The following is a 27,879-nucleotide window of genomic DNA, read 5'->3' on the forward strand; positions in this document are numbered from 1 at the left end:
GAAAGTAGGTTGTTTTCCACGAGGCTTGAGCAGAAGAAGAAGACGAGAGGCACGTTCTCCACACGAGACCGACCACACACGAGACAAGCGTTTTTGTTCCCGCGAATTTCGTAATTCCCTACTTTCTCGCTCTAACTTTCTAAACCAGGGAGGGACGCTCCCAAGTTTCAACCCCTCCGGATTAGGACTAGGATTAGTATTAAGGGCACTATTAGGGGCATACCCCTCCCTCTAATCTCTCTCTAATCTCTGTAATTTATCCCTAATCACCCAACAGAGAATCTCACCACCTTCACTCTCGTTGCGTTCCCATGCCCTTCACTCATACGCTTCCATTCGCTTCCATGAATTCATCTGCAGGTGTGGATCCATTGACCAATGGCCTCAAAACCAACCTGTCCCTCAATCCATCATCTAATGGCAACGCCTCCAATGCCAAACCCTCAGCCAAGCAACCGTTTTTCATCGGTACGTAGCCACATTGGTTAGAGCGGATGCCTTCTCTTGCAATTTCAATCTGCATTTCCATGTTTCTTAATGCTTGTTTGTTAATCAGGTGTTGCTGGTGGGACTGCGTCCGGAAAAACTACCGTCTGCAACATGATCATCTCCCAGCTGCGCGATCAGCGTGTTGTTCTCGTAAATCAAGTACTTGTTTCTTTCCCTTTTTTTTCCTAATTTGTTCTTCAACGTGATCTTTGCACACCCCTTGTTTATTTCTAGCATTTTGAATTGAATAAATGGACAAAGAGTCGAGGGACGTAAACAAAAAGGGGTGTGCGGCAATCATCTTGCTTGTTCTTCATGTTTAAATAATGATGCTCTGTGTTGTGTTTTATAGGATTCGTTTTATCATTCCTTGGATGCTGAGAAACTGAAAAGGGTTCATGAGTACAATTTTGATCATCCCGGTAGCCATCCCTTTCGTGAATCATGCTAATGTTTGATTGATTTCAAATGAAATTTGACTAGATATGTGTTCTTTCTCTTCTTTTTTCGTGAGACTTGTGATGTTTCTTCACATTGCAATTGCTTTTCGATTTCAGAGGCATTCGACACAGAGCTTTTGCTTTCTTGCATGGAGCACTTAAAGCGCGGACAGGCAGTCAGCATCCCGAATTATGATTTTAAGACTCATCAAGCTATAGAACCAACTCGGAAGGTAATCCAGTCCGAGTCTCAGTTAACACGTTTTCCGGCATTGCTGCTTGTTTTGATCAAATAATTGCAGGTTAACCCCCCAGACATCATCATTTTAGAAGGAATACTTGTTCTCCATGACCCTCGCGTCCGTGATCTCATGAACATGAAAATATTCGTCGACACAGGTTATCTTTATCCATTTGTTCTCATAGTTAAAATTTGATTTTGGGAGTTGGATCAAACTATCTAGCAATTGAGTAAACCTTGGCTTTTCGTATGTGTTTCGCATAGTATGACCTCTTATCCAATAACCATCATAACAGTTCCACCAGTGCAGATTCTGATGTACGCCTTTCACGGAGAATTCAACGTGACACAGTTGAAAGAGGCAGAAATATCGAGAATGTGCTTGACCAAGTTGGTTCAACTCTCCCCTTTTCCCTTCCGTTTGGATGCTGATTGAAGTGCTGTTATGTCTTTGAATTTCTGTTGACAACTAGTTGACTGTAATTTGCAGTATGCCAGATTCGTGAAGCCTAGTTTCGAAGAGTTCATACTTCCCTCGAAAAAATATGCAGACATCATCATTCCTCGAGGAGGAGATAACGATGTTGCAATCGACTTGATTGTACAACATATTCATACAAAGCTAGGCCAGCATGAACTGTGTAAAATATATCCAAACATCGTCGTTATACATTCAACGTTTCAGGTGACATTCACAACTTTGTAACCCTTGAACTTGTTTTGTTTATATTTGAAATCTCTGCATTCGAAAAAGGGAATGATAGGAAGGGGGACAGATTCTAAACTTGCTATTTCTTTTGTTTCGTTCAGATACGGGGAATGCACACCCTAATTCGCGATGCCAAAACAACGAAGCATGACTTCGTCTTTTATGCAGACCGTCTTATTCGCTTGGTACAGCTACTCGTTTATGTTACAAAGTTTTTTTCTGACTGCCGATAAGCATGATGTAGCGTATAATGGTGTGAACGAACGCTTCAGGTTGTGGAGCATGGACTAGGTCAGCTTCCCTTCAAAGAAAAGCAGATCATTACCCCAACAGGTAGCTCTTCTAGCAGTCATTGATCCGACATTCAATTAGATGAACTCATTAGATAATCGTCATCACACTGCAACATCATTGTCGATAGACCATGAATAACTCGGCTTTATAACTCGTTCTTGTTCATACTAATTATTTTCCAAGAACCTCGGAAAGGAATACTCTTATCAAATTGTGGTGATAGGTAATATACTGTTTATTCATGGCAGGAACTGTTTACAGTGGAGTTATTTTCTACAAACATTTGTGCGGCGTTTCAGTCATTAGAAGGTTTGTTCATAAGAACCTTACAAAAGCAACTTGTCTACATTTCCAACTTTGCCAAACTCGATGATCAGCCTTGATCTTCGAAAGCCAAACGCATTTTTCTGCTATGGAGGAGTTGGATTCACATCCATATCGAAATTTTTGTGTGAAATACTTGAAATACATCGTCTCATTATGTTCGAATTTCCTTGTATCAGTGGAGAAAGCATGGAGAATGCACTTAGAGCATGCTGCAAGGGTATTAAAATCGGAAAAATCCTCATCCATGGAAAGGGTAACGATGGCCGAGAGGTTCGTGGAGGAAACCATTGTTTCAGACCCCTCTCTCTCTCTCTCTCTCTCTCTCTCTCTCTCTCTCTCTCTCTCTCTCAATCTCTCATGCTAATATCCTTACAATGTTGCTGCAGTTGATCTATGAGAAGCTACCAAAAGATATCGCAAGCCGGCATGTGTTATTTCTTGATCCTGTTCTGGCTTCAGGTTTGAGAAAACCAACATCTAACGTCTAATTGGGAAGCATATAATGTCTTCTAAAATCTGTAAATTTGTAGGATACTCCGCCATCAAAGCGATATCTCTGCTGCTCAGTAAGGGCGTACCTGAAACGAACATCATCTTCCTTAACCTCATAGCAGTGAGTTACTCGCATGTTTCCTTGTTCCTCAAGACACCTGACACATACGCTCCTGTAAATTCCTCGACATGAACTTGTTCCGAATAACCTAGAATTTGTAATGCAGGCGCCACATGGAATACATGCCATCTGCAAGAAATTTCCGAAGCTAAAACTCGTTACATCGGAGATCGATGAATCTCTGAACGACGACTTGCGCGTGATCCCGGGCATGGGAGAGTTCGGAGACCGTTACTTCGGCACAGATAACGAAGGAGAAGGTACCATTTCAAGTTCAAGGACGCCGAAATAAAAGTTCCTTTGGCGATGGAGGAGCTGATGGCGTTGCATGCTCAACTTCGTTCCATTGTCTAATAATTTTGCGACCGCTTAGTTTTTGTTCAACAAATTGTGTAGTCAATGAGCATGGACATATCCACAAGCCTACAACCTTGGCTTTTGTGGCCGAAACGTTTATTTTTCTCCGGCAGGTGGTCGAAGTGTTCTTTTTTCCGGCCAGGTCATCGAAATGTTTGATAATTACGAGCCTCAACGAAAACAAAAACATCAATCAATTCAATATTCATGGGAAAAATCTTTATTAATTTACACTGAACAAAATGTTTTGATCTAATAACGTTACTAGAGCGACAAATACAACCTTCAAAAGAGCTTAGAACTGATACATTCCGGAATTGCACCTAAACACATACTTCAAAAATGGATAGAATCAGTTAATCTCACAGTTCGTTCTTCATGTCTTTAATCTCGAAAATTGAAGATAAGTTGCTAATGGATCATGTCGTGCTCTTTTTACTCTTCTTCTTCCTTGAAGCAAAGCTGCTTGGTCCAATTTCTATGGACATCCTTTTCGTCCTGCAAAACAATAATTGGGTACATTCAGAAGAACAGCATGTGGCGTTCGGGGATCTTGTGTATTGTGGTTTCTTCCACAAATATAAGAGTGGCCAACAAAAATTAAGAAGCATCATACCTCTTGGAGAGCTCTTCTGACTCCTCGTCGCCATCTTCAAATGCACCATCTGAAACTAAACATATAATGCAATTCAAGGCCAGTTGAAAGATCCATTCAACAATATATGCGAAAAACCAAATGCTAAATCAACATTATACTTTTGTTGTTCACAACTAAAGCCATACCAGCTCCATCGATCTCTTCATCCTCGTTCTCTGACTCTGAACCGGAACCCCACCTGTCACCTCCCTCGTCAAAGTCCCAACGTTCTCCCACTGGTGGCATCCAAAAGTCAGCTTCTTCAGTATCACCTTCCTCATCAGAAGACTTACTTTTTCCAGACATAATCTCATCCACTCTGTCATCCTTCTTCTTATTCTTCTTCTTCTTATTCTTTTTCTTCTTCTTCTTTCTTTCTCCGTCTCCGTCTTGGTCAGGTACTATTTCCGGGTTCTGATCATCCATATTTTCTACCACTCCCTTGGCTTTTAGCTTCTCTTCTTCCTTCTCTTCTGTTTATATAAACCGACACGAATATCACCAATAAAAACATTTGGGACACCATCAAATTCATATATAAGCAAAACCCATGAGTCCAAAAGCCAATCCATACACAAATTGGACCGAAAACCAACATAATGGATTCGAAAAAGAACGAAACAGTATACGAACCGAGCTTGTTGAGGAACCGTTTCCCATTTATATGCTTCCAAATGTGCTCCTCTGACTTATTGATAGTATCCCCTGTTAGCTTACACACCAACTTTGAACTGCACAAGGAAAGCAAACGAACAAGGTGTCAGCATAAACTCAAAATCTCTGCTTGGTTTGCAGTAAAATTTACAAACTTTTCGTATATCAATTCGCAACATGGGAAATATAAACAAACGTAAATTTAACATTGGCCTCTGGGGGATTGCTTCTACAAGGAGTAAAAGTGCTTTCCGACCAACAAATGCGATTTTGATTATGTTTGGGAAAACACCAGGAAGGTAAAAGCGCTTTCGGGAGAAGCACCTACTCAGGAAGTACTTCCAAGTATTTTTCCAGAAAGCACGTTCATTTTAATGAAAATTTCGACATGTTCCTAGGAAGCATAAGTGCTTTTGATCAGAAGTGCTTAGCAATCAAACCCAGCAGAATTTCAATGTAAATTATGCAGAAATTAATCAAAGCTTAAATCTTTATGTAACGGAAACGAAAGATTATGAAATTACCGGGAAAGAGGATCCTGCTTGAACATGTTGAGAGGAGCTTTCTTATGGGCAAGGGAATATTCGATGAGACCCAAACGGCACCGTTTGCTCCGAGAGTAAATTTCTATGTCTTTGGCCAGCAATTCGTGGCCTGTCTCGACGCACTGGAAGCGGCCGTTGTCGAGCTCCTTGAAGGTCGGCGAGCCCAGCAGGTTGCTCCCTTCCTTTTCCTCCTTCGCCTTCTCAGTCGTCGCCATTGCTGAGTTCCTCGAGCTGCGAAGCCGCGCACAGAGAGAGCGAGCGAGCGAGCGAAGATACAATGTTTTGGGCCGCAGACCTAATTATAAGCCAGCCTCATCTGGTCCTGGACTCATAAGGATTTTGGGCCTATTTTTTGGATCCAAGTCTGAGTTAATGTGGGCCAATCTCAATGCGCCCTCCTCTTTCGTTGTCTATCCAAATAAATGGGTAAGAGACTATTATGTGTAATCCAACGTTTAAGTAACCGTGTCTCAAACTTATTACTTGTCGTTCATGAGTTATGAATTTAGGATCTCATTAAACGAAGGGGAGACTGAGACTGAGTATCGTTAGACTAAACATTCATATGCATGAGAGATTTTTCAGTGTGATCGACACACAAGATGATACATCACGTGTTACTGTACAAATGATGAGATATGTATGTTAAAAAGTTAATAACTTAAAAAATATTTTTTTTCATCATTTACATAAAAACACGTGATGTATCACTGTGTTCCCGTCATAATAAAAAATTTCTCCATCTTCAGGCCTTCTGTCTTTGTTTACCTCAGTGAATGGCTCATTTCCGAGTTCAGCAAATTAGGGAAAATTTTCAAAGGCAAATGTCAACAAAAGGAGTGATTTTTGCACAACATATTCACTCCATGTGCGTCTTTCTTCGCCCTTTGTGCGCACCTTTTTTCATCTTTTGCACGCCTTTTTTAGTTTTACAATTAATTCTTTTTTGATTTGTTTAAACTAGTAGTTAAAGAAAGAGTAGTGCCACACTTATCATATTTTTCATACCGAAATTGTCATTATAGAGATAGGTCCCAACAATATATATGAGTCTCATCTCTATTAGAGTCTTAAAGATGTGATATAAATGTAATATGAAAAATAAGATAAGAGTAAAATTTTTGTTAAGAAAATATACAATATGAAATGGTGTACATAAATTATTTCACACATGATCAATGTCAAAGTTGTTAAATTTGCTCATCAAATTATTTACCAAATGATGTGGTTGAACCATTTCTGGATCTCTGTGTCGGAGTCCAAGGAAAAGATGATCCAAACCGCTGAACAAAGAGATCCAGATCTTTAATTGATGTGAAGTAGATCAGTGAGATAGATTAATGAGAACTACATAATTTAAAATGAATGGTCTAGACCACCTTATTCTTCCGATCTAGACACAGAATCTAGGGGGGTTATCGAGCTGTTGTTTATGTATAAATCATAATAAAAAATCATGAAAATTTGTAATATATTTGGTGAACACAACTTGTTTGTCGGTGATTTATTTTGCGTAAATATAAAATGACTTGGAATCTTGATCAATCACGAGTTGAAGTTATGTCTGTTGAATTTGCTTTGACAATTTGGACGTGATGATATTTCTTTACATATATTTAGCAAGTTTTGTTCTTCTTTGGGGCTACCTTGTGGTGGAGACAGATTGTCTACCCTCTTGTTTTGGTGCTCTTTCCATCGCCTCTTATTTGTAAGGTCACAGTCAAACAACATTAACATTTTATATTCTTATTATTTTTTGTTTTATTATCTCTATAAAAAATTAATATAAAATGTTGACGTGATTTAACCTTGACCGTACAAAATAGGAGGGGATGAAAATGACACCTAAACAGGAGGGCGACAATATGCCTCCACGTGGTCTACTATTTTTAATGTAAATACAATATAAAAATGGCCCATGCTTGGCACATGTAGCATGCACATTTTTTTATTATATGCTTTTGCAAGATGTGTTCACATCCTAGATTCGGTGCGCAGAAAAAAAAAATTAAAATAAAAAAAATAAACGAAATAGGGGACTTAAAATAATACTTCTTTCATAGAAATAAATATATGTGTACAAAACTTAATAAAAACTCTTATATCCCTCATGTCTTGACAAATAATTCATCTGACCCTCCTCTCTTGACAAATAATTCATCTGAAAAATAAAAAAGTGAAAGGTAAGCAACAATCACATTTAGTGAGTATGTAGAATATGTAATATGTCAGTGGAGTAATGTCGTTTTCCACAAACTAGAAAATAAGGTACTTCTATATAAATATATCACATAATTTCATATCATATCATCCATAGCCTTTTTGCTCTAATGTACCCGTGTGTAGTTTACATTGATACCTTAGAATAATGCAACACTAAAGTTCTCGTGCTCCATGAACAATTCCAAGTAATTCACTGATCAAATATATAATAACTCTAAAAGAAATTTTCAAAATAACCATGCTTACTTAAAGGCGTGTGACATACACACAACTTTTTTACTTCTCATACAACTTTTTCAGTTTTCGACCGTTAGATCGGATAAATTGAAGAAGATCAAAGGACAAAAATTAATAAGGGGTGTATAAGAAGTAAAAATGAGTGTGTGAATAGCGCACCCCTACTTGAAAACAAAGAGATATTTGTAAATAGAGTAAAACTCACGATATCATGGTTTTTGTAATACATACTAGTATATACCTACACACTTTGTGTGTTTAGACAATTTTTTTATTTTTGTTTTTATTTTTATTTTTTAATTAGAGATTTGATAAGATCACATGCAGGTGATGCTTTTAAAAAACACTTTAAAATCTAGTTTGTACAAAATTACTTTATTGTCCCTTATTTTATTTACAAACATGTCTTTTTACCATTTTTTGATTGATAAATAAAATTTCATTAATATGTAGTTAAGATATGGAGGCTCCCATGCATGTGAATATATTTACAATATTTATATAAGAAAATTAATATATAATCATCTATGAAAAGAAAATTGATATATAATAATTTATGAAAATCTTTCAAAATATAAATACATTAAATATATACTTTTCAAAATACGAATCTTCACAGTTAAATTTTAAAAGTCCTTTTTGTGTGTGTGATACTCCTAAAGTTCTGATGAACAAGTTCTACGAGTACTTTACAAAATTCAATGGTTTTTCACCTTTTTCATTCCTCTTTAATAATTTTCATAAAAAATTTAAACCCTTTTTCAAAATTTAATACTGGGTTGATAATAAAGCAGTTTATGGAATTGTATATTTTTGCAATAATGTTGTGTGACGTGACATGCTTTCACAGTTGAATTATGACTGTTTTTATTCATAATTGTCAATACTTTAACAAGCAAAATATTAATCATGACTCTTTGTTTATGAAGAAAATGATGGGAATGGTCTAATGACTTCAACAAAGTTTCCACGAATTCGGGTGGCCTAAAGCCTAAAATCAACATGCAACGTGTTGTATATTCTTTTTCTGTTTGTCGTTCTCCTAAAATGTATTATGTAAAGAGAGAAACAGATACATAAAGATATATAATCTCATTACGTGGAAATCTCTCATCATTCGAAGGCATGCCATGATCATTAAGAACAAAATGTGATTGAAACCTGTCTTCCGATGCATAATTCGTAACTTATGGCAGGATTAATGGGACCTTGTCTGCAGAAAGAGCACATGAATGAAGTACAAGAACATGTGGTTAGGCTGCATGACAGTAACACTGACATAGTAGGGTATAAATTAAAACAAATCAAAAGATGCCTGTTTGTTTTTCTCATCACCTCTTTGTACACAGTATAAAGAAACACTCTTCCTCCATATATATATATATAGGGAGCGTTTGTTGCACCGGACTATCTCGGACTGGACTAGCTTCAAGGACTAAGCTGGACTGGCTTAGACTAGACTAAGCTGGACTAACTTAGTGAAGCGTTTGGTGCAGTGTTGGACTAAAAAGCTGAATAATAACAAATTCTAATATTATATTATTTAATATATAAATTATTTATATTTTATTATGATCTAGGTGATCGGAGATGACGAGGAGTCTATCGGGAGTGGTTGTTGAGCATGACGAGGACGAGAGATGATAGTCTTAGCTAGTCCCATGGTTATTGGGGGGTCTCGCTAAGATCTCTTAGTGAAGGGTTTTGTCCATGCTAGTCCCCTTTAGTCTCATTAATGTTAGTCCCAGCATGGAACAAACACGGTATTGGACTAACAGCTAGTCCATTCCAGTCCAGTCTCACTTAGTGAAGGTAAACAAACGCCCCCATATAGTATAGGATTTGGACCTCCCTCAGTCCTTTCTCTCTTGTGTGTGCATATATTTATAAGTTAGGATTCGAAAACACACGTTTTTAACACACATCGTAAAAATCAGATCGATTTTGACACAAAGTACAAAGTAACACTCTTCCTCTTAGTCCTCTATTTAATATATTATACACACACACATATATATATAGTTTATCCTGCTCTTGCGTTTGAGTTGCAGTATGTTTCGTGTAGTGGAAATGCAGATGGCTAGATTCGTCGTTGCCGGTTGTTTCGCTATGTGTTTACTGAGTGTGGGAGGGGAAGGGGTGATAGACACATCGTCGCGTTGTGATTTTCCGGCAATTTACAACTTTGGAGACTCCAACTCAGATACTGGTGGTAACTCAGCTTCATTTTACCCCATGGTATCACCCTGTGGTGAAACTTTCTTCCACAGACCCGCCGGAAGGGGTTGTGACGGCCGTCTCATCATAGATTTTATTGGTAATTCTTATGGACTGCAACTGTGAATTTATTGCGAGATTAGTTGCTTAATTACCTTACCAAATTTTACACCAATATCTGTGATGTGCTAATTATGCAGCAAAGCATTTGGAGTTGCCATACTTGAGTCCATATTTGGACTCACTTGAGAGCAATTTCAGGCACGGTGCCAATTTCGCTAGCGGCGGATCTACCATCCGGCCTTACAAGGAGGCCATGTTTGAAAATGGTGTGAGCCCTTTTTATCTTGAAATCCAGATTGCTCAGTATCAGCAGTTCAAGTCACGTACCACAACTCTTTCCAAACAAGGTGACTAATGCCACAAACTACCCAAAAAACAGATCTGTTCACATTGCCCTTCGAAAGTTTTTTTGTTATTTTCTTGAGATGCAAGTATGAGAAGCTCATTTCATTGATTGATCTCAGTTGTTATGATCTGCAGCCAAGAAACAATCCGACAGATTCCCAATAATCGATGACTTCTCAAAGGCGCTCTACACTTTCGATACAGGACAGAATGATCTAGCTGCTGGTTTTCGGACAAAGTTCAGCAGTGAACAATTTGAAGCAGAAATCACAGACATGATTAACCAGCATGCTAACGCCGTACGAGTAAGTATATATATAGAGGGCGGGTCATTAACAAATAAGTGACATTGTTAAAAAAACAAAATGGTTATTAAACGGGCCTTAAATAACCGCATCTTCCTGTTGTACAGAATTTGTATGAACAAGGGGCAAGGACATTCTGGATACACAACACGGGTCCGATTGGTTGCTTGGGAGTGACCTTAAGCTACCTCCATAATCCGAGCCCCGGCTTCATTGACAGCCAAGGTTGTGACAAGTTTCAGAACGACATGGCTAGGAAGTTCAATAGGCAGCTGGAGCAGAAAGTGATTCAGCTAAGGAAGGAGCTCCCCCTTTCTGCCATAACATATGTCGATATCTTCGCTGCAAAGTATGAACTGCTCAGCAACGCAAAGAAGCACGGTAAATCTCATTGGTTATTGGCATGAAATAAAGTCCGCTACAAACGTTTAATCAAATATAGAACCGGGATGCTAAACAGACAATACGCAATATATAAACCATGGTTCCAGTGCCCCATTATTGTCCCTCCAGTTCTATTCTCTATGAAAAAGTGTTGGATTTATGCACATTTCCCTTGATTCATGCAGGATTTTTGGATAAGGCAAGCATCTGCTGTGGGTACCATGACGAAAACAACCATGTGTGGTGTGGGAATAAGGGCACCTTAACTAATGGGACTCAAGTATATGCTGGTTTATGTAAGGATCCTTCCTTGTATATCAGCTGGGATGGCGTACACTACACCGAGGCTGCGAACCGTTGGATTGCAGATCGAATAGTCCACGGTTCGTTCACAGACCCGCCGGTTTCGATCAAAAGTTCATGTCATACAACTCAACCTGAGTAGCTGGTTCCATATGTGATTCTTCATTTTTTTGTTCTATCTCCCAGACCCTGCTTAAAGCGGGAGCCCTTGTGCACTGGGTACGACGACTGTTTCTGTTTATACCTGAAACACCTCAACCCTTTTTATATTTAAAAATTGTTTTTAAAGCCTTAATTGGTGAGCCCGTGGGGCCCACCTTGTTTTATTTATTGTGTGTTTCCCGGTCTCCCTCTTCCCTATCTCAGTTCTCTCTTCAGTCACCCGAGCTCTCTCTCCCTCGTCTCTCTCTTTCTCGTCCTCCCATGAGCACATACCCATCACCACACCACCATCTCCGACGTCAACGGCGTCGTCATCATCATCATCAGTTCGTTTTCTCTCTCTCTCAGTTGCTGCGAGGACAGCAAAAACCAGTACTCGAGCTCCGACACAAACCGACGCCTTTCGAGGCCATTTCCGGCCAAACCACGGCGGGTTGGCCGGCGTGCAAGGTATCAATCTCTTCGTCTTGTCGAGTACTACAACTTTCCTTTTGGTTTCACTCAATTTAGTTGAGTATTGAAGAAGTTATACTCATTTGAATCTTACCCAGTTTCCGGCGAGTCCGACGGCTTTCGAGGCGTTTTCCGGCAAAACCACGGCGAGTTAGACGTCGTGTGAGGTACCATTCTCTTCGTCTCTTCAAGGGCTATAACTTTCGTTTTTATCTCGCTTGATTTCGTTGAGTATTGTTAAAGTTATGGCCGTTTAAAGTGGGATGGTTTTCCGGCCGAATCTCCGGCCTTCTCCTTCTCGGCAAAACCAGGCCCATCCGGCCTTTCCCTTTCCCTTCCCTCGGGCCTTAAGCCCATTAGACCCCAGCCCCTTTTCTTTTAATTTTGTTCTTGTTCTTTTAAAACCCAATAAGGGCTCGGGCCTTATTTAAAATGGCCTTGGGCCGGTTTTGGTTTAAGGGGCTTAAAGCCCTGCCCTTGTGAGGCCTTAAGGCCTTTGTGGTTTGTGTGTGTGTGTGTATTAGGTGTGTGTGTGTGTGTGTGTGTGTGTGTTTAAGTGTGTGCGTGTGTGTATATGCATGCCTTGCATGCATGTGCATGTCGTGCATGTGTGTGTGAGTTTGTGGTGTGTATATGTTTGGGCTTAGGCCCAAACTCTATTTCTTTACCCTAAACCCTTTTAACCCAAAAACCTTAGAAAACCCAAAACCCAATATATCATAATCCTATTTAACCTAAACCCTAATCCGATTTTCAAGCCTAAAACCGTTAGACTTAATTTGACCGTTGACCTCCGGTTAACGATGACTTTAGGGTTGACTTTTCGGGTTTTCGTCCGGGACCCTTCTTAGGGTAATTCGACGTTCTGAATCCGTTTCCGACGTCTGTTTTCCCAAATTCAATTGTTAAAATAGAGTTTTATTAATTGGACCCTTTATGTGCTTAGGGGCAATTATTGGTGACGTTTTCTTGTTCGTTAGTTTGCGTGGCTCTTCGGCGGCTAAGTACTGTGAGTGGACCCCTTCTAAAATGCATGTTTTATAGTAGAAATGCATACATGAAAAGCATGATTTGATGATTACGTTTTATGAAACGTTTTGTGAGATAACATGCTTATTGAGGCTACTTTAAATTATTACTATTTTTCCTATAACCCGTGTTCTTATAGAATATCTGATGGATGACGATATGATATTTAGAACATGTTTCGAACACCTCTTTATAGTATAGATGATGAATGACTTTATACTATGAAGTTGTTTTTCAATATATGTATGTTCAATGGTTTTGTACTTACCTAGTGGTCATTTCCGCTATACGGGACGTAGGGATAGATTCCGGTCCGTCCCGGGCGACGGTTTGGTGTTGGCATAGGGCCTGGAGTGTGTTTCCTCTGGCTATTTAGCACAGGGACGGGGAGCCGGCATGGGGCCTGAAGTGTATTTTCCTCTGATTGTCTGCTCAGAGACGGGGAGCCGGCATGGGGCCTGGGGGTTATCGGACAATTCACTAGTGATTATTATATATACAAGTTATGATTTGAGATACTGCACATCATGCTAGGTTTCGGAAAACCTATGTTTATCATTATATATGTGTTTTCATAAAACTTGGGGGTTAGTACGTTGATAACTGTTTTGTTATATTTATATCAAATTGGTCCACTCATGTTTGTTTTGCGCCCCCTTCAGGATTTAGGATCGAGGCATACAATCCCGGCATCCAGGCACTTCCGCATCGGTATCTTCGAGTCCTCTCGGTGTAGGACCCATTTCTATGTTCATTCAATTTTTATATTAATTCTTTTAATGTTCTAGATTAGATGTGTGCTCTGAACACGTTCCTTAAATACATATTCTTTATTCTCTTATATTTATAAGTCTTATCTATCCCTTGTTGTCAGCATTTGCACTCAATAAATGGCTTTCGTCACCCTTCGGGTGTCGGCCAGCACGTGACCATCCCTTTGTCCCTAGGACATCGGGATCGGGGCGTGTCAGATTGGTATCAGAGCGTGCTAAGTAAGCGAGTAAGGGTGAGTGGTGACGACGGTTAGTAGGTGGTAGTTAGTGGGAGCAAATCAATGTTCTCGGACTCATTACCACCGAAGAAATTTGGGTGAATCTTTATAACAATTCTCGGCGATTGTTCTAACGATTACCTTCTTACTTATTCCAATGACGATGACAAGTTCACGAACCTTTGATCGTTGACTTCACATCAAAGCCTTCGAGAGTTGACTTCGTCTAGAGATTACACTTTTCTTGGGAAACTCCTCGGTAGCAGATGCTGTTCCCATCAATTTCCCAAAATGGAGTTACGATTCTTGTTGTTGTGGTAGTTGGACTTGGATGATGAAGATCTAGTCTTGTTTGGATAAACAGATTCTTGAATTTCACCTGGGTCTGGTACTCGGTGGTAAAATGGCCCTTGTTCATGTACTTTTCGGTAGAGGTGAACTTAGCCTCTTGCTTGTAGCTCAATTGACTAGTGCTCTTGTCCATTAACTGTTCAGCCTTGTAATTTTCAGTGTAATGGCTTGAGATTCCACCATATTCATCATTGTACGAAGATTGAGCTTTACTCTAAACTTCTCTGGACTCATTGAGCTTTGGTTTAGTTAGAAGCATCACTTTAAGGTAGCCAATCGTGTCACTGCATGCATACGCGGGCTGCTTCGTATCTTTCTTCATCGTCATTCTGTTGATTCAGAGGTTCTATGTTTAATTTTTGAACTTTGAAACAAATCTCACAAAGTATTGTGAATTTCGAAATGTCTTTGGCCTCGTCAAATCTTATAAGCAGTTGTTAACTATTCTTTGAGCTTAGACCTGTTTCCCTTTTGGCTAAGAAACCCGTCAACCTTATGGTGATGATTAGCTAAATAATCATAAACAGTGACTTCTATTTCTGCATCTTCATTTTCCTTCGCTTGTTTGTTTCTCAATGTAAACGGAATCATGCCGGAACAAAAAAAAAAAAAAAAAAAAAAAAAAAAAATTTGTTCTCAGCTTGGTTTCTGGTTTAAATCATGATATCTTGTACTCAGCATAGTTTCTGGTTTAAATCTCGATATCTTGTACTCCAGTTTTAATGGACTATTTTGACTCTCAAATTCTTGAGTGTTCCTTTTAGCCTTCTCGACATGGTTTCTCGCTCAATCAGTGAGGAATTCACGATCGATCGATTCGGCGGAAGTGTGCACCCAATTCTTATCGTTTTGGACAGGAATGTTGGGAGTATAATATTTTGACAAGCTTACTAGACTTACCAGAAAGAGTTCCTCGTGGGTGTGAAGTTTGAGTCGTCTTTTGGTAAGAGACCGGTGAAAGATTGTGGTGCATATGAGTAGCATATTGCATCACTATCTTCACTCTAATTGAATGGTCACCATTCATTATTTTGTTGCAATTCATCACCATCATATCGTACTCTGGTAGATCTTTTCGATGATGTGATGTGTTCGCCTCAACGCACCGCAGCGTAGCTTTCCACTACCTCGCACCAGGATCTTTCGGTTCGAGAGCACGTGGGCATGAGGTTTAAGCGGTCTTTTAGTAAGAGTTGGTTGAAGGTTTTAGTACAGAAGGTCAGCATATTGTATCACCATCTTACTAGAATTCATGGGCATCACATCGGTTATTTTCCAACGATATGTGTTCGTCTCAACGCATATTTCCACTGCTTCACTTTTGAACTTTATTATCGTGAGTACGCAGTTGTCGAAACACTTCTAGCAGATCTGTTTGGTGCATTCTGGGATGACACTACATCACGGTCGAGGCGAGAATTGGATAATCTTTGCACTTACTTCGAAAGGTGTGTGCTCTCTTTGGTTGTTAAGATGACCATTTGCGAGTCGTTCTTCTTTCCACCAACTTTGACCTTGGTTGACTAGAAATATGCAACTAAGCAAAAATGGAGAGGTGGATTGAGCACTACAACAGTTCCCAAGAGATACTGCATGTTGAGGAAGATGACTTCTCGTTTTCTGCTTGCTTGGTTCAAGCTTTTGGGTCTACTACTAACATGGTAGCCACTTCTCTTGAATCCCAAGATACAATTTTCAAAAGGGTTCTTTACTGGTGAAACACTGGAGTAGTTGGTCACATTTGGAAGAACTGAGGAGGATAGGATGCTTAGTGCTGGATAAAGTTTTACGACGACAGTTCTTATTTTTGTTCGGTTTGAGTATGGCACTTGTTGCGGCATGGTACGAGAGTTGCTACACGCAACATTGGTTGATAGAGGAGATGTGCGAGCTTGTAATTGGAAGATCGAATTTTCGGCGTGTGAAATTGTGCACCCTTAGGAAATTAGTGCTTGCTTATCGAGACAACAAATGTGTGATCGATATCACGGGCGGCCGACTGTTGTATCGATAACTTATTCGTTGGGTTCGTTAAGCAAGTGGGCAGGAAGATCCGTCTACGGCAATTGTTACAGATTAGCTATTCTTGGGATTCGACCCAAAGACACATCTTTTCTCGGAGTACGTGAAGTTACGAATTCTTGGGCGAGATCCATTTCCATTTTCAGTTTTGGTTTTTAGTATAAGTATTTTAACTTCCTTTACTTTAGTTATTTGTTTTTGTCATTTCAATTGTTTTGAGGAAAGTGTTTTCCGTTTTCAATTTTAAGTTCAGCACGAGTTTTCGACCTATATGTTATTACATCTCTATTTTGACGTTATCGTATTTTATGTACTTACTTTTGACCTTAAGTTATTATGTGTTTTCGACTTAATATTTTTATAAAGTATATTTCTACTTTTACACTGATGGGGATGAAAGTAAGAGCTTTGAGGCATAATAGAGGATTTTGCAACCCGCTCGCGACGGTGTGGCATATTCTCTTTGATGCACCGACTCTGACTTGATTTCTCTTTATACATATATTCTTCTTACTATTTTCGAGTACTTCAGTTTAGTAAATGATTTTAAATTTCGGGGACGAAATTTTTATAAGGGTGGTAGATTGAAACACCTCAACCCTTTTTATATTTAAAAATTGTTTTTAAAGCCTTAATTGGTGAGCCCGTGGGGCCCACCTTGTTTTATTTATTGTGTGTTTCCCGGTCTCCCTCTTCCCTATCTCAGTTCTCTCTTCAGTCACCCGAGCTCTCTCTCCCTCGTCTCTCTCTTTCTCGTCCTCCCATGAGCACATACCCATCACCACACCACCATCTCCGACGTCAACGGCGTCGTCATCATCATCATCAGTTCGTTTTCTCTCTCTCTCAGTTGCTGCGAGGACAGCAAAAACCAGTACTCGAGCTCCGACACAAACCGACGCCTTTCGAGGCCATTTCCGGCCAAACCACGGCGGGTTGGCCGGCGTGCAAGGTATCAATCTCTTCGTCTTGTCGAGTACTACAACTTTCCTTTTGGTTTCACTCAATTTAGTTGAGTATTGAAGAAGTTATACTCATTTGAATCTTACCCAGTTTCCGGCGAGTCCGACGGCTTTCGAGGCGTTTTCCGGCAAAACCACGGCGAGTTAGACGTCGTGTGAGGTACCATTCTCTTCGTCTCTTCAAGGGCTATAACTTTCGTTTTTATCTCGCTTGATTTCGTTGAGTATTGTTAAAGTTATGGCCGTTTAAAGTGGGATGGTTTTCCGGCCGAATCTCCGGCCTTCTCCTTCTCGGCAAAACCAGGCCCATCCGGCCTTTCCCTTTCCCTTCCCTCGGGCCTTAAGCCCATTAGACCCCAGCCCCTTTTCTTTTAATTTTGTTCTTGTTCTTTTAAAACCCAATAAGGGCTCGGGCCTTATTTAAAATGGCCTTGGGCCGGTTTTGGTTTAAGGGGCTTAAAGCCCTGCCCTTGTGAGGCCTTAAGGCCTTTGTGGTTTGTGTGTGTGTGTGTATTAGGTGTGTGTGTGTGTGTGTGTGTGTGTGTTTAAGTGTGTGCGTGTGTGTATATGCATGCCTTGCATGCATGTGCATGTCGTGCATGTGTGTGTGAGTTTGTGGTGTGTATATGTTTGGGCTTAGGCCCAAACTCTATTTCTTTACCCTAAACCCTTTTAACCCAAAAACCTTAGAAAACCCAAAACCCAATATATCCTAATCCTATTTAACCTAAACCCTAATCCGATTTTCAAGCCTAAAACCGTTAGACTTAATTTGACCGTTGACCTCCGGTTAACGATGACTTTAGGGTTGACTTTTCGGGTTTTCGTCCGGGACCCTTCTTAGGGTAATTCGACGTTCTGAATCCGTTTCCGACGTCTGTTTTCCCAAATTCAATTGTTAAAATAGAGTTTTATTAATTGGACCCTTTATGTGCTTAGGGGCAATTATTGGTGACGTTTTCTTGTTCGTTAGTTTGCGTGGCTCTTCGGCGGCTAAGTACTGTGAGTGGACCCCTTCTAAAATGCATGTTTTATAGTAGAAATGCATACATGAAAAGCATGATTTGATGATTACGTTTTATGAAACGTTTTGTGAGATAACATGCTTATTGAGGCTACTTTAAATTATTACTATTTTTCCTATAACCCGTGTTCTTATAGAATATCTGATGGATGACGATATGATATTTAGAACATGTTTCGAACACCTCTTTATAGTATAGATGATGAATGACTTTATACTATGAAGTTGTTTTTCAATATATGTATGTTCAATGGTTTTGTACTTACCTAGTGGTCATTTCCGCTATACGGGACGTAGGGATAGATTCCGGTCCGTCCCGGGCGACGGTTTGGTGTTGGCATAGGGCCTGGAGTGTGTTTCCTCTGGCTATTTAGCACAGGGACGGGGAGCCGGCATGGGGCCTGAAGTGTATTTTCCTCTGATTGTCTGCTCAGAGACGGGGAGCCGGCATGGGGCCTGGGGGTTATCGGACAATTCACTAGTGATTATTATATATACAAGTTATGATTTGAGATACTGCACATCATGCTAGGTTTCGGAAAACCTATGTTTATCATTATATATGTGTTTTCATAAAACTTGGGGGTTAGTACGTTGATAACTGTTTTGTTATATTTATATCAAATTGGTCCACTCATGTTTGTTTTGCGCCCCCTTCAGGATTTAGGATCGAGGCATACAATCCCGGCATCCAGGCACTTCCGCATCGGTATCTTCGAGTCCTCTCGGTGTAGGACCCATTTCTATGTTCATTCAATTTTTATATTAATTCTTTTAATGTTCTAGATTAGATGTGTGCTCTGAACACGTTCCTTAAATACATATTCTTTATTCTCTTATATTTATAAGTCTTATCTATCCCTTGTTGTCAGCATTTGCACTCAATAAATGGCTTTCGTCACCCTTCGGGTGTCGGCCAGCACGTGACCATCCCTTTGTCCCTAGGACATCGGGATCGGGGCGTGTCAATACCCGGATCCGGATGGCAAAAATTCAATACTTTAACAAGCAAAAATTAATATAATGACTATTTATTTAAGAAGAAAAAGATGGATATTATGCCCCTACTCTTTGCTTAGGTGTAACTTTTTTTATATTATTTTAATAAAATCTCTTTCGTACTGTGGAGGTTTCTTCAGAAAGAAAAGAAAAAGAAAAAGATAGATATGGTCTCATGTGCTGCACAAAAATTTCCACGAATTTGGGTGTTTGTGGTTTTTTTTTTGGGGGGGGGGGGATGGCGGTGTACATCCTTTATGTGTATGCCTGTCTCTTCAAGTAATACAACCTTTATGTGTATGCCTGTCTCTTCAAGTAATACATCCTTTATGCGTATGCCTGTCTCTTCAAGTAATACGTTACGCGAGGAGAGAGACGGATACAGAAAACATAGAGCTCATTCCAACAACATGCCTTGATCATTAAGAACAGGATGTGATTGAAACGTAGCTTCCAATGTAAATTTCGTAACTTATGGCACAATTATGGGAAATTCTTGTATGCAGGAAGTAATTTAAGGAAATAGTAACGTGTTCAAATAAAAGTCAGTTATCGTGAACAAATGAGGGACGTATCCTGGTCCTGCATTTGAGTTGCAGTCTGTTTGGTGTGGTGAAAATGGAGATGGCTAGATTTCTCGCTGTCGGTTTTTTCGCAATGTGTTTACTGAGCGTGGGAGTGGAAGGGGTGACATACACATCGACTAGTTGTGATTTTCCGGCAATTTACAACTTTGGTGACTCAAATTCAGACACTGGTGCTAACTCGGCAGCATTTTACCCCATGGCATCACCTTGTGGTGAGACTTTCTTCCACAGACCCGCCGGAAGGGGTTGTGACGGCCGTCTCATCATAGATTTTATTGGTAAATTTATCTTACGACTAGTTGTATACCTACCATTTACCAAATTTATAAGAATACTAAAATCATTAGTGACATTAATTACTTCTTGTTAATTATATTATGTATGTGATGTGCTAATTAATTATGCAGCAAAGCATTTGGGGTTGCCGTACATGAGTCCATATTTGGACTCACTAGAGAGCAATTTCAGGCGCGGTGCCAATTTTGCTAGCGGCGGAGCAACCATCCGGCGTTACAATGAGTCCATGTCTGAAAATGGTGTGAGCCCTTTTTATCTTGACATCCAGATTGCTCAGTATACCCAGTTCAAGTCACGTACCACTCGTCTTTCCAGCCAAGGTGACAAATCCACATATTACCCGAAAAACAGATCATGTTCATCTCGCAGCCTTTCTAAAGTTTTTTTTGTTGTTACTTGAGATGCAAGCATGGTAACCTTAGTTGTTATGATCTGTAGCCGAGGAACAATCCGACAGATTCCCAATAGTCGATGACTTCACAAAGGCGCTCTACACTTTCGATATAGGACAAAATGATCTAGCTGCAGGTTTTCGGAAAAAATTTAGCAGTGAACAGTTTGAAGCACAAATCACAGACATGATTAACCAGCAAGCTAACGCCGTACGAGTAAGTATATAATGCTAGTTTATTACCGAACAAATGTCATTGTTAAAAAACAAAATGGTTATCAAACGGGGCTAATATAACTGCATCTTTCTGTTAATACAGAATTTGTATGAACAAGGGGCAAGGACATTCTGGATACACAACACGGGTCCGATTGGTTGCTTGGCAGTGACGTTACACAACATCCATAATCCGAGCCCCGGCTTGGTTGACGGCCAGGGTTGCGACAAGTTTCAAAATGACATGCCAGACAGTTCAATAGGCAGCTGGAGCAGAAAGTGATCCAGCTAAGGAAGGAGCTCCCCCTTTCTGCCATAACGTATGTCGATGTCTTCGCTGCAAAGTACGAACTAATCGGCAATGCGACGAAGCACGGTAAAATCCTGATTCAACACTCTCACAGTCTGCTACAAACTTTAATAAAAAATAGAGCCAGGAACACTAAACAGACAATATGTGTATATAAACCATGGTTCTAATGCCCCTTTCTCGACCAAAAGTGTTCGATTTACGCATATTTCCTTCGATTAATAGTATGATAAAGCATCAGCTTCTGTTTTTTGTTATGTTTATGCAGGATTTTTGGATAAGGCAAACATCTGCTGTGGATATCATGAACACGACGACCATGTGTGGTGTGGTAATAAGGGCATCATAAGTAATGGGACTCAAATATATGCTGGTTCATGTGAAGATCCTTCCTTGTATATTAGCTGGGACGGTGTTCACTACACTGAGGCTGCAAACCGTTGGATTGCTGATCAAATCGTCGGCGGTTCCTTCTCAGACGTGCCGGTTCCAATCACAGATTCATGTCATAGGAGTCGATCCGAGTAAATTCGTATACATATGTGATGCTTTCTATAGCCTCGTAATTAGTAGTTAACATGAAAAAATAAAAAGAAAAGAAGCAGTTAAGAAATAGTAAACTCAGAAAAAAAGCAGATAAATATTGTATAATCAAGGAATTAAACATTTTATTATACAAAACTCTTGAATTAGAGAACTTAGGGCTCGTTTGAAAGTACTTTTAAAGTGACAAAACGTGTTTGATGAAAATGTTTTTGGAACAATCCTTAGTAAAAATGCAAGTGAATAAAAAAAAACACTTGAAGTGCTTCCTGCATATGCTTCTTGTAGGAAGCACTTCAAGTGCTTTTGGAAGCCAAATTTTTTTCTTTAAAAGCGCTTTTAGTTCTTTTAAAAGCACTTCCAAATGTGTCCTTTGTTACAGAAAAAACTAGGTGTTTTTTCAATGTATTGTACTTGAATAACATAGGACATAATTGAACCTTCTCTCCCTCCTTATGCGTCAATAATCAATACCACCAATATTGTCTCCGACTTAATTACGTGCATATTCTACTAGGTGTGAGGTTTTGTACAAAATACGCTAACTTTTGTTTGAAAATTTCGTTATTAATGGAGTCCTGATTGCTATTTCTCAATATATATATTAATTTCTTTACACGTGAGGAGAGAGATTGGTACAAGGAGGTATACACCCCAACCCCGTTACATATAAGTTTCGCTCCATTTTGCCGATTTATTTGCCATACACCCACCGACAATTGGCATTTCTTAGGAAGCATGAATACCATGATCATTTAGAAATATAGTAGCTAGGATGCTCATATAAAAGGCACTCTATAACCTCCGCACAGAGCAAATGATCTAAGTCAAGCTGACATCAAAGACATGATTAACCAGTTGGCTACGGCTGTACAAGTACGTATACGGGGCCGGTTCTTGAACAAACAAACGTGATTATTTAAGAACGAAATGGTTATCAAACGAGCTCTAACAAATCATAATATCTTATGTTATACAGAATTTGTATGAACAAGGGGCAAGGACATTCTGGATACACAACACCGGCCCCATCGGTTGCTTACCAATGACATTAAAGTTCATCCCTAATCCGATCCCCGGATTACTTGATGAACACGGTTGCATCAAGTATCAAAACGACGTTGCTAGACAGTTCAACAAGGTTCTCAACCAACAAGTGATCCAGCTAAGGACGGAGCTCCCCCTTTCTGCTATAACATATGTCGATGTCTTTTCCGCAAAGTATCAACTCTTCGGTAGAGCAAAGGAGCACGGTAAAACCTCTTCCAAATTAATATGTGAATTCGAATATACATGGAGCACTGCTTCTTTGCGCCACATGCTTACAAGGGGCATATTCTCCTATTTGCTCCGTAAAATGGTCTCGTGTGCATTTCACGTGATTAATTTTGACAGAAATTCTCATAGAGTTTTCGGGAAGGATCAATGCTTTAGTCTTATCACATTCGGATACCAATTTGAGTAATTTTTTTTTTCTTAGACCAAAACTATGATTTGGTCATAGTTCATGAGCTATTACTCCAATTTTCTCTCAAAAATCTATAACCGGTTCTATTTATGCATATTTCCGCTGATTAAAACTACAACGAATTGTCGACATTTTTTATGTGTGTGCAGGATTTGGGAATACTGCAAACATCTGCCGTGGATATTTTGAAGATAAGAGCCAAGTGTGGTGTGGGCAAAGGGCAAACGTAAATTGGACAGAAGTGTTTGGTGGTTCATGTGAAGATCCTTCCTCGTATGTGAGCTGGGATGGTGTGCACTACACTGATGCTGCAAATCATTTGATTGCTGCTCAAATAATTAACGGTTCATATTCAGACCCACCAGTTCCAATCAAAAGATCATGTCACACGATTCAAGCATGAGTAATTTGCTTCCACTTGTGTGATATTTTCTAATAGCTTCAATGCAGGAATTAGACATATTAGTATTAGATTTCACCCAAAAGAACATATGACTGGTTAAATACGAGATGAAATTAATAAGAAATGAGATGAATTCTAGTAGGGTTGTATGGTTAAGACATGTTTCACGTTAAATATGACCAATGCAGAGTCAAGCAAGACAAAAATTTAGTCTTATGTTTTGTAAAGAAAACGGGACAAATATGAAATCGGGTGAAACTTAAATATGGAAAATTTATATTTTTGTAAAAAATGCCCTACAAATAATGTAGTTGGACTTGACCAATGGCGTAAAAGCAGAAGCAATGCAAATTGCCAGTTAGCTACCTAAATTGAGTGGTGTGGTACTTAATGATAAAAAAAAATGAATGTTAATAACTGACATTGTTGCGTAATGAGCGTTATAACTAGATAGAAGTAGACTATAAGTTTTTCTGTTTTGGTGGAGAAATGCTTTAATTAGATGTCCCTTATGTGTTGTTGCTCACTCAACACTTATAAGACATGGCAACACGATGAACATTCTATAAAAAGCAATAAATTAACGGTTAAAATGCTGAAGTATTGTGTACTCCGGAACAATATAAATTTAATAAAATATAAGAAGAAGCGGATTATATAGTATACATGTCGTGGAATTCAGAAATCATATCTGTTCATCGTACATAGTGCAGTAATAAATTATTTAAAATTTAAAATTTAATATAAATAATACTTAACGAAAAGTCGAAAACTGACCGCACAATATACGATGAATGAACATAATTTCTAGATCTTTGGATCTCCAGGAAAAGGAACCACCATAAGTTTCTCTGTCTTTGCACACTGCTCAATAACAAGATTTTTGGTTGATCACGCATGCAATGATTTTTCGTTAAAGTGAACAGTATTGCGGGCTTTTTGTTAAAACTCCCATAACATAATCTATCATGTTGTTCAATGTTGTTCATGAGTTCTGGCATATAGAATAAACCCACAAAAAAAAAAAATTTTGTGCTTCAGAGTAAGCGGTATTACGAGTGTTTTGACTTTTTTTTTTGTTAACAGATGATATTATTTACACTAAGAGGGTGGAAGAGTGGTCTAAATTTAAGGGTTAGCAATAATGTAGTTCAAGTTCGCTTTTGGTAATAATCGAACATAAAACTTCTCATTTACAAATAAAGAGAAATATCATTAAACTGTAGTATTAAGTGGTGAGTATTTTAATCTTGATTTTTGTATTTTAAAATAAAAATATAACAAGTAAAATATTCGAAATACATGATACTCCTAGCGTCTCGAGAGTAAAATCTTAATTACCATATGTACGTTATACAGAGAGTCACACACTTCGCAATCACCGACTCTCTAATAAAACAAAACTGTGTCTCTAATGTCCATGGAACTTGTCGAAAATTCAAGATTTATAACCAGCTGCATGTCATTGTCCCTTCCCTTGTGAACAACGGCATGTGTTGCTGAAACATATTCTGTTCCGTATCCTAATCCGTCATAAGGTCCGCGGTCCCAAGGAAGAAATTTCACCTACTAGAAATGTCGTTGTAATTGTATACAAGTCAGTCTCATATTGCTATATAAAAAAATTACAAAGCATAACACAGAACGACGGTGTCATCCTTAGACTTGGGTTCCTTCTCTACCATATAAAAATTCCAAGTAGAAGTTAACCCGACTAAAGTTAAACCCTATCGGATTAAATTTCTAATTTCATCCTTGACGTGACATTGTATGACTAAATAAAATACTGTCACAGTTGCATTCTGGTGAGTAAATTTATCTCCCCTCACTTAAGTCCAAAGCCAAGCAACACCATGGGAAAGTATTAACCTGATCCTAATTGTGCTGAAATTAGAGGATTTTCTAATATAAGAGTTTTATAATTCAAGGTTTTAAATCGTTAAATTTTAATAAATACAGTAACTAAAATCTAACCGCTAAAACATCAAAACAGAGGACTCCGAAGCACCTTTAGATCCTCAAGAAAGCATCAACAACAACAAGAACCATATAAGCAAAAACAAGGTCTTATCCCACTAAATAAAATCATCTGTATGAATCTTAAAACGTAACTACTCCTTATTTATACTATATCTCCCATTAACTCCAAAGATTGTATATCTAGAATTTATTTTTAAGTATTCCGAGGTTTCCATCTATCTTTTTTGTCTGAACCTCGAGAAAGCTAAAGGGAAAATAATTTAACTGAGCTGGTGGGGACAGTGGACTACACCTCATCACTAGCGGGGACAAAAAGATTTTCCTTTTAATTTTTCTTCTTTTTTCGGCCGAGTAGATCAACAGCACATGCCTCTGAATCTCTCTGATGAAAATCTTTGTCCCCACATATAATTAGGATAACTTTATCCTCTTCAAACCAGTCCCATCCTATCCAGCTTTCACATTTAAATGCTGCATGATTAGCCTCACTGGTCACTACCATCAGCCAAACAGTGGAAAATGGAGTTTTGGAAACCGCTTCTGGCATCTGGGTTCTTCTTGGCTTTCTGGGTTTTGGCTGTGGGAGGCCAGAGCTTACCACCCTGTTCTTTTCCGGCAATTTACAACTTCGGGGACTCGAATTCCGACACCGGCGGCATATCGGCCGCGTTCGAGCCAATCAAAGCTCCTTACGGCGAGGCATTCTTCCACAAACCGGCCGGGAGGGACGCCGATGGCCGCCTTATCATAGACTTCTTAGGTAACAATTAAATTAACGGCAAATACTTCTCGCTAATCCCTAATCACAGTATGATGCGTGTGCATATTTTTTTTCTTTTCAATATATTTATTTTACATACGCGTCGAGCTGTGATTTTGTGCAGCTGAGCGCCTTAAGTTGCCATACTTGAGTGCATATTTGAACTCACTTGGAACAAATTACCGGCACGGTGCGAATTTCGCCACCGGAGGATCCACCATCAGGCGGCCGAACGAAACCATTTTCCAGTACGGCATTAGCCCTTTCTCCCTCGATATGCAGACGGCGCAGTTCCTGCAGTTCAAAGCTCGCACTGCCGATCTCTATCGCCAAGGTTCGATCTTTTCAGTGCCGAAAACTGCTTCAAGCTTCAATCTTTATTAATTGGCTGTTGTAAATCTGAACTGTTTGCGATGTCCTCCAGCCAAGAACCCTTCTGAGAGAAGCGCTTTGCCGGATCCACGGGAGTTCGCAGAGGCTCTGTACACGTTTGATATCGGGCAAAACGACCTTTCCATGGGTTTTCGGAAGCTCAGTTTCGACCAGTTTCGTGCAGAACTGCCGGACATTGTCAACCAGTTAGCCACAGCAGTCCATGTAAGTAGCACCATGGCAGTCGCTTAAGATTAAGAAACTTAATTTGGTCAGTTTGGAATTGCTTATGTAGGAAGTACTTCTACTAGAAGTGCTCATCGCATCTTCATTAAACAAACATGTCTGTAACATTGGTTGTGATTGACAAACTTCAGCGGATATATGAAGAAGGGGGGAGGACGTTTTGGATACACAACACAGGTCCTGTTGGTTGCTTGCCGGTACAATTATTCTACAACCTGAATCCGCCGGCCGGTTATCTCGACGACCACGGCTGCGTCAAGGCCCAAAACGACATCGCCGTAGAGTTCAACACGCAGCTCAGAGACAAAGTCATCAAACTAAGAGCTGAGCTGCCACAAGCCGCAATCACATACGTCGATGTCTACGCCGCCAAGTACGGACTCATCGGCACTGCAAAGACTGAAGGTACCCAATTTGTTCAACTTCCTTACCGCTAATTACGTTATTTAGATACTGATTAACGTTGCCATCTTTGTTTACAGGGTTTGCTGATCCGATGAAGGTTTGTTGCGGTTATCACGTGAGATACGTCCACATCTGGTGCGGGAACAAGGGAAGCGTAAATGGAAGCGATGTCTACGGTGCTTCTTGTCAAAACCCGTCGGCTTTCATTAGCTGGGATGGAGTTCACTACACCGAGGGAGCGAACCAGTGGGTTGCTAATCGTATACTCAATGGCTCGCCATCGTCGAACCCGGCAATTCCTATTACTCAAGCTTGTCATAGGCATTGATAGGTAGACAGATATCAAAATAGTAATAAGATGTATTACAAGAGAGGAACACTTAAGACTCGGTCTTTTCCTGTTACTGCTTCCCTCTTCCATCGGAGGCTAACAGAGGTCGGAAAGCTAGCCGACCTCTTTTTAGTTCCAGTGGACATGAAGATTAAAATCAGAGATAACTACCCTACGGAAAATTTTTGATTGTG

At 39.5% G+C, this 27,879-nt stretch overlaps 5 protein-coding genes and 1 pseudogene across 8 annotated transcripts; 5 read left to right on the forward strand and 1 right to left on the reverse strand.

The window, feature by feature from the left end:
• Positions 1–145: 145 nt before the first annotated feature.
• On the forward strand, positions 146–3,575 carry LOC103442200 (uridine kinase-like protein 5). 2 transcript variants are annotated; one of them, XM_008380967.4, is made up of 14 exons: positions 146–468; positions 557–648; positions 842–911; positions 1,047–1,162; positions 1,232–1,328; positions 1,481–1,560; positions 1,661–1,855; positions 1,981–2,064; positions 2,152–2,212; positions 2,422–2,482; positions 2,677–2,770; positions 2,887–2,959; positions 3,031–3,113; positions 3,220–3,575. In XM_008380967.4, the coding sequence occupies exons 1-14, from the start codon at positions 312–314 to the stop codon at positions 3,403–3,405; spliced, it is 1,449 nt and encodes a 482-aa protein (XP_008379189.1). In that variant the 5' UTR covers positions 146–311; the 3' UTR covers positions 3,406–3,575. The 2 variants fall into 2 exon arrangements, with proteins under 2 accessions (XP_008379189.1, XP_028963517.1); XM_029107684.2 differs by having other exon boundaries at positions 205–468; positions 1,467–1,564.
• Positions 3,576–3,674: 99 nt separating this feature from the next.
• Positions 3,675–5,582, reverse strand: LOC103442198 (uncharacterized). Of its 2 annotated transcripts, none has more exons than XM_008380966.4 (5): positions 5,286–5,582; positions 4,741–4,838; positions 4,254–4,580; positions 4,087–4,135; positions 3,675–3,968 (listed from the first exon to the last, which is right to left on the reverse strand). In XM_008380966.4, exons 1-5 carry the CDS (start codon positions 5,519–5,521, stop codon positions 3,890–3,892), a joined length of 789 nt encoding a protein of 262 aa, XP_008379188.2. In that variant the 5' UTR covers positions 5,522–5,582; the 3' UTR covers positions 3,675–3,889. The 2 variants fall into 2 exon arrangements, with proteins under 2 accessions (XP_008379188.2, XP_008379187.2); XM_008380965.4 differs by having other exon boundaries at positions 4,087–4,141.
• Positions 5,583–9,617: 4,035 nt separating this feature from the next.
• On the forward strand, positions 9,618–19,500 carry LOC103429007 (GDSL esterase/lipase At5g14450-like). 2 transcript variants are annotated; one of them, XM_017330562.3, is made up of 7 exons: positions 9,618–9,727; positions 9,843–10,083; positions 10,184–10,393; positions 10,527–10,696; positions 10,804–11,077; positions 11,266–11,627; positions 19,350–19,500. In XM_017330562.3, exons 2-6 carry the CDS (start codon positions 9,843–9,845, stop codon positions 11,523–11,525), a joined length of 1,155 nt encoding a protein of 384 aa, XP_017186051.2. In that variant the 5' UTR covers positions 9,618–9,727; the 3' UTR covers positions 11,526–11,627; positions 19,350–19,500. The 2 variants fall into 2 exon arrangements, with proteins under 2 accessions (XP_017186051.2, XP_008365370.2); XM_008367148.4 differs by having other exon boundaries at positions 9,713–9,727; positions 9,818–10,083.
• A 410-nt stretch (positions 19,501–19,910) lies between these two features.
• On the forward strand, positions 19,911–21,858 carry LOC108169354 (GDSL esterase/lipase At5g14450-like; annotated as a pseudogene).
• A 601-nt stretch (positions 21,859–22,459) lies between these two features.
• LOC103442742 (GDSL esterase/lipase At5g14450-like) lies at positions 22,460–23,605 on the forward strand. The gene is made up of 3 exons (XM_029107561.2): positions 22,460–22,596; positions 22,700–22,973; positions 23,338–23,605. Exons 1-3 carry the CDS (start codon positions 22,567–22,569, stop codon positions 23,589–23,591), a joined length of 558 nt encoding a protein of 185 aa, XP_028963394.1. The 5' UTR covers positions 22,460–22,566; the 3' UTR covers positions 23,592–23,605.
• Positions 23,606–25,900: 2,295 nt separating this feature from the next.
• LOC103442204 (GDSL esterase/lipase At5g14450-like) lies at positions 25,901–27,856 on the forward strand. The gene is made up of 5 exons (XM_008380972.4): positions 25,901–26,331; positions 26,456–26,665; positions 26,756–26,928; positions 27,081–27,354; positions 27,432–27,856. The coding sequence occupies exons 1-5, from the start codon at positions 26,091–26,093 to the stop codon at positions 27,680–27,682; spliced, it is 1,149 nt and encodes a 382-aa protein (XP_008379194.2). The 5' UTR covers positions 25,901–26,090; the 3' UTR covers positions 27,683–27,856.
• Positions 27,857–27,879: the final 23 nt, after the last annotated feature.

This window comes from Malus domestica, chromosome 09 (genome assembly GCF_042453785.1).
Source record: "Malus domestica chromosome 09, GDT2T_hap1".
In the NCBI taxonomy this organism is placed as follows: Eukaryota; Viridiplantae; Streptophyta; class Magnoliopsida; order Rosales; family Rosaceae; genus Malus; species Malus domestica.

Bases quoted from the DNA above. Each gene is read 5' to 3' on its own strand.
- LOC103442742 (XM_029107561.2), top strand. From the start codon at position 22,567: ATGATTAACCAGTTGGCTACGGCTGTACAA. The intron at 22,597-22,699 runs GTACGTATACGG...TATGTTATACAG, and splicing joins AGTTGGCTACGGCTGTACAA to AATTTGTATGAACAAGGGGC. The intron at 22,974-23,337 runs GTAAAACCTCTT...ATGTGTGTGCAG, and splicing joins CGGTAGAGCAAAGGAGCACG to GATTTGGGAATACTGCAAAC.
- LOC103442198 (XM_008380965.4), bottom strand. From the start codon at position 5,521: ATGGCGACGACTGAGAAGGCGAAGGAGGAAAAGGAAGGGAGCAACCTG. The intron at 4,839-5,285 runs GTAATTTCATAA...TTCCTTGTGCAG, and splicing joins AAGCAGGATCCTCTTTCCCG to TTCAAAGTTGGTGTGTAAGC. The intron at 4,581-4,740 runs GTTCGTATACTG...TTATATAAACAG, and splicing joins ACGGTTCCTCAACAAGCTCG to AAGAGAAGGAAGAAGAGAAG.
- LOC103442200 (XM_029107684.2), top strand. From the start codon at position 312: ATGCCCTTCACTCATACGCTTCCATTCGCTTCCATGAATTCATCTGCA. The intron at 2,960-3,030 runs GTTTGAGAAAAC...GTAAATTTGTAG, and splicing joins TGATCCTGTTCTGGCTTCAG to GATACTCCGCCATCAAAGCG. The intron at 3,114-3,219 runs GTGAGTTACTCG...TTTGTAATGCAG, and splicing joins TCTTCCTTAACCTCATAGCA to GCGCCACATGGAATACATGC.
- LOC103442204 (XM_008380972.4), top strand. From the start codon at position 26,091: ATGGAGTTTTGGAAACCGCTTCTGGCATCTGGGTTCTTCTTGGCTTTC. The intron at 26,929-27,080 runs GTAAGTAGCACC...GACAAACTTCAG, and splicing joins AGTTAGCCACAGCAGTCCAT to CGGATATATGAAGAAGGGGG. The intron at 27,355-27,431 runs GTACCCAATTTG...CTTTGTTTACAG, and splicing joins CGGCACTGCAAAGACTGAAG to GGTTTGCTGATCCGATGAAG.
- LOC103429007 (XM_008367148.4), top strand. From the start codon at position 9,819: ATGTTTCGTGTAGTGGAAATGCAGATGGCTAGATTCGTCGTTGCCGGT. The intron at 10,394-10,526 runs GTGACTAATGCC...TATGATCTGCAG, and splicing joins CACAACTCTTTCCAAACAAG to CCAAGAAACAATCCGACAGA. The intron at 11,078-11,265 runs GTAAATCTCATT...TGATTCATGCAG, and splicing joins CAGCAACGCAAAGAAGCACG to GATTTTTGGATAAGGCAAGC.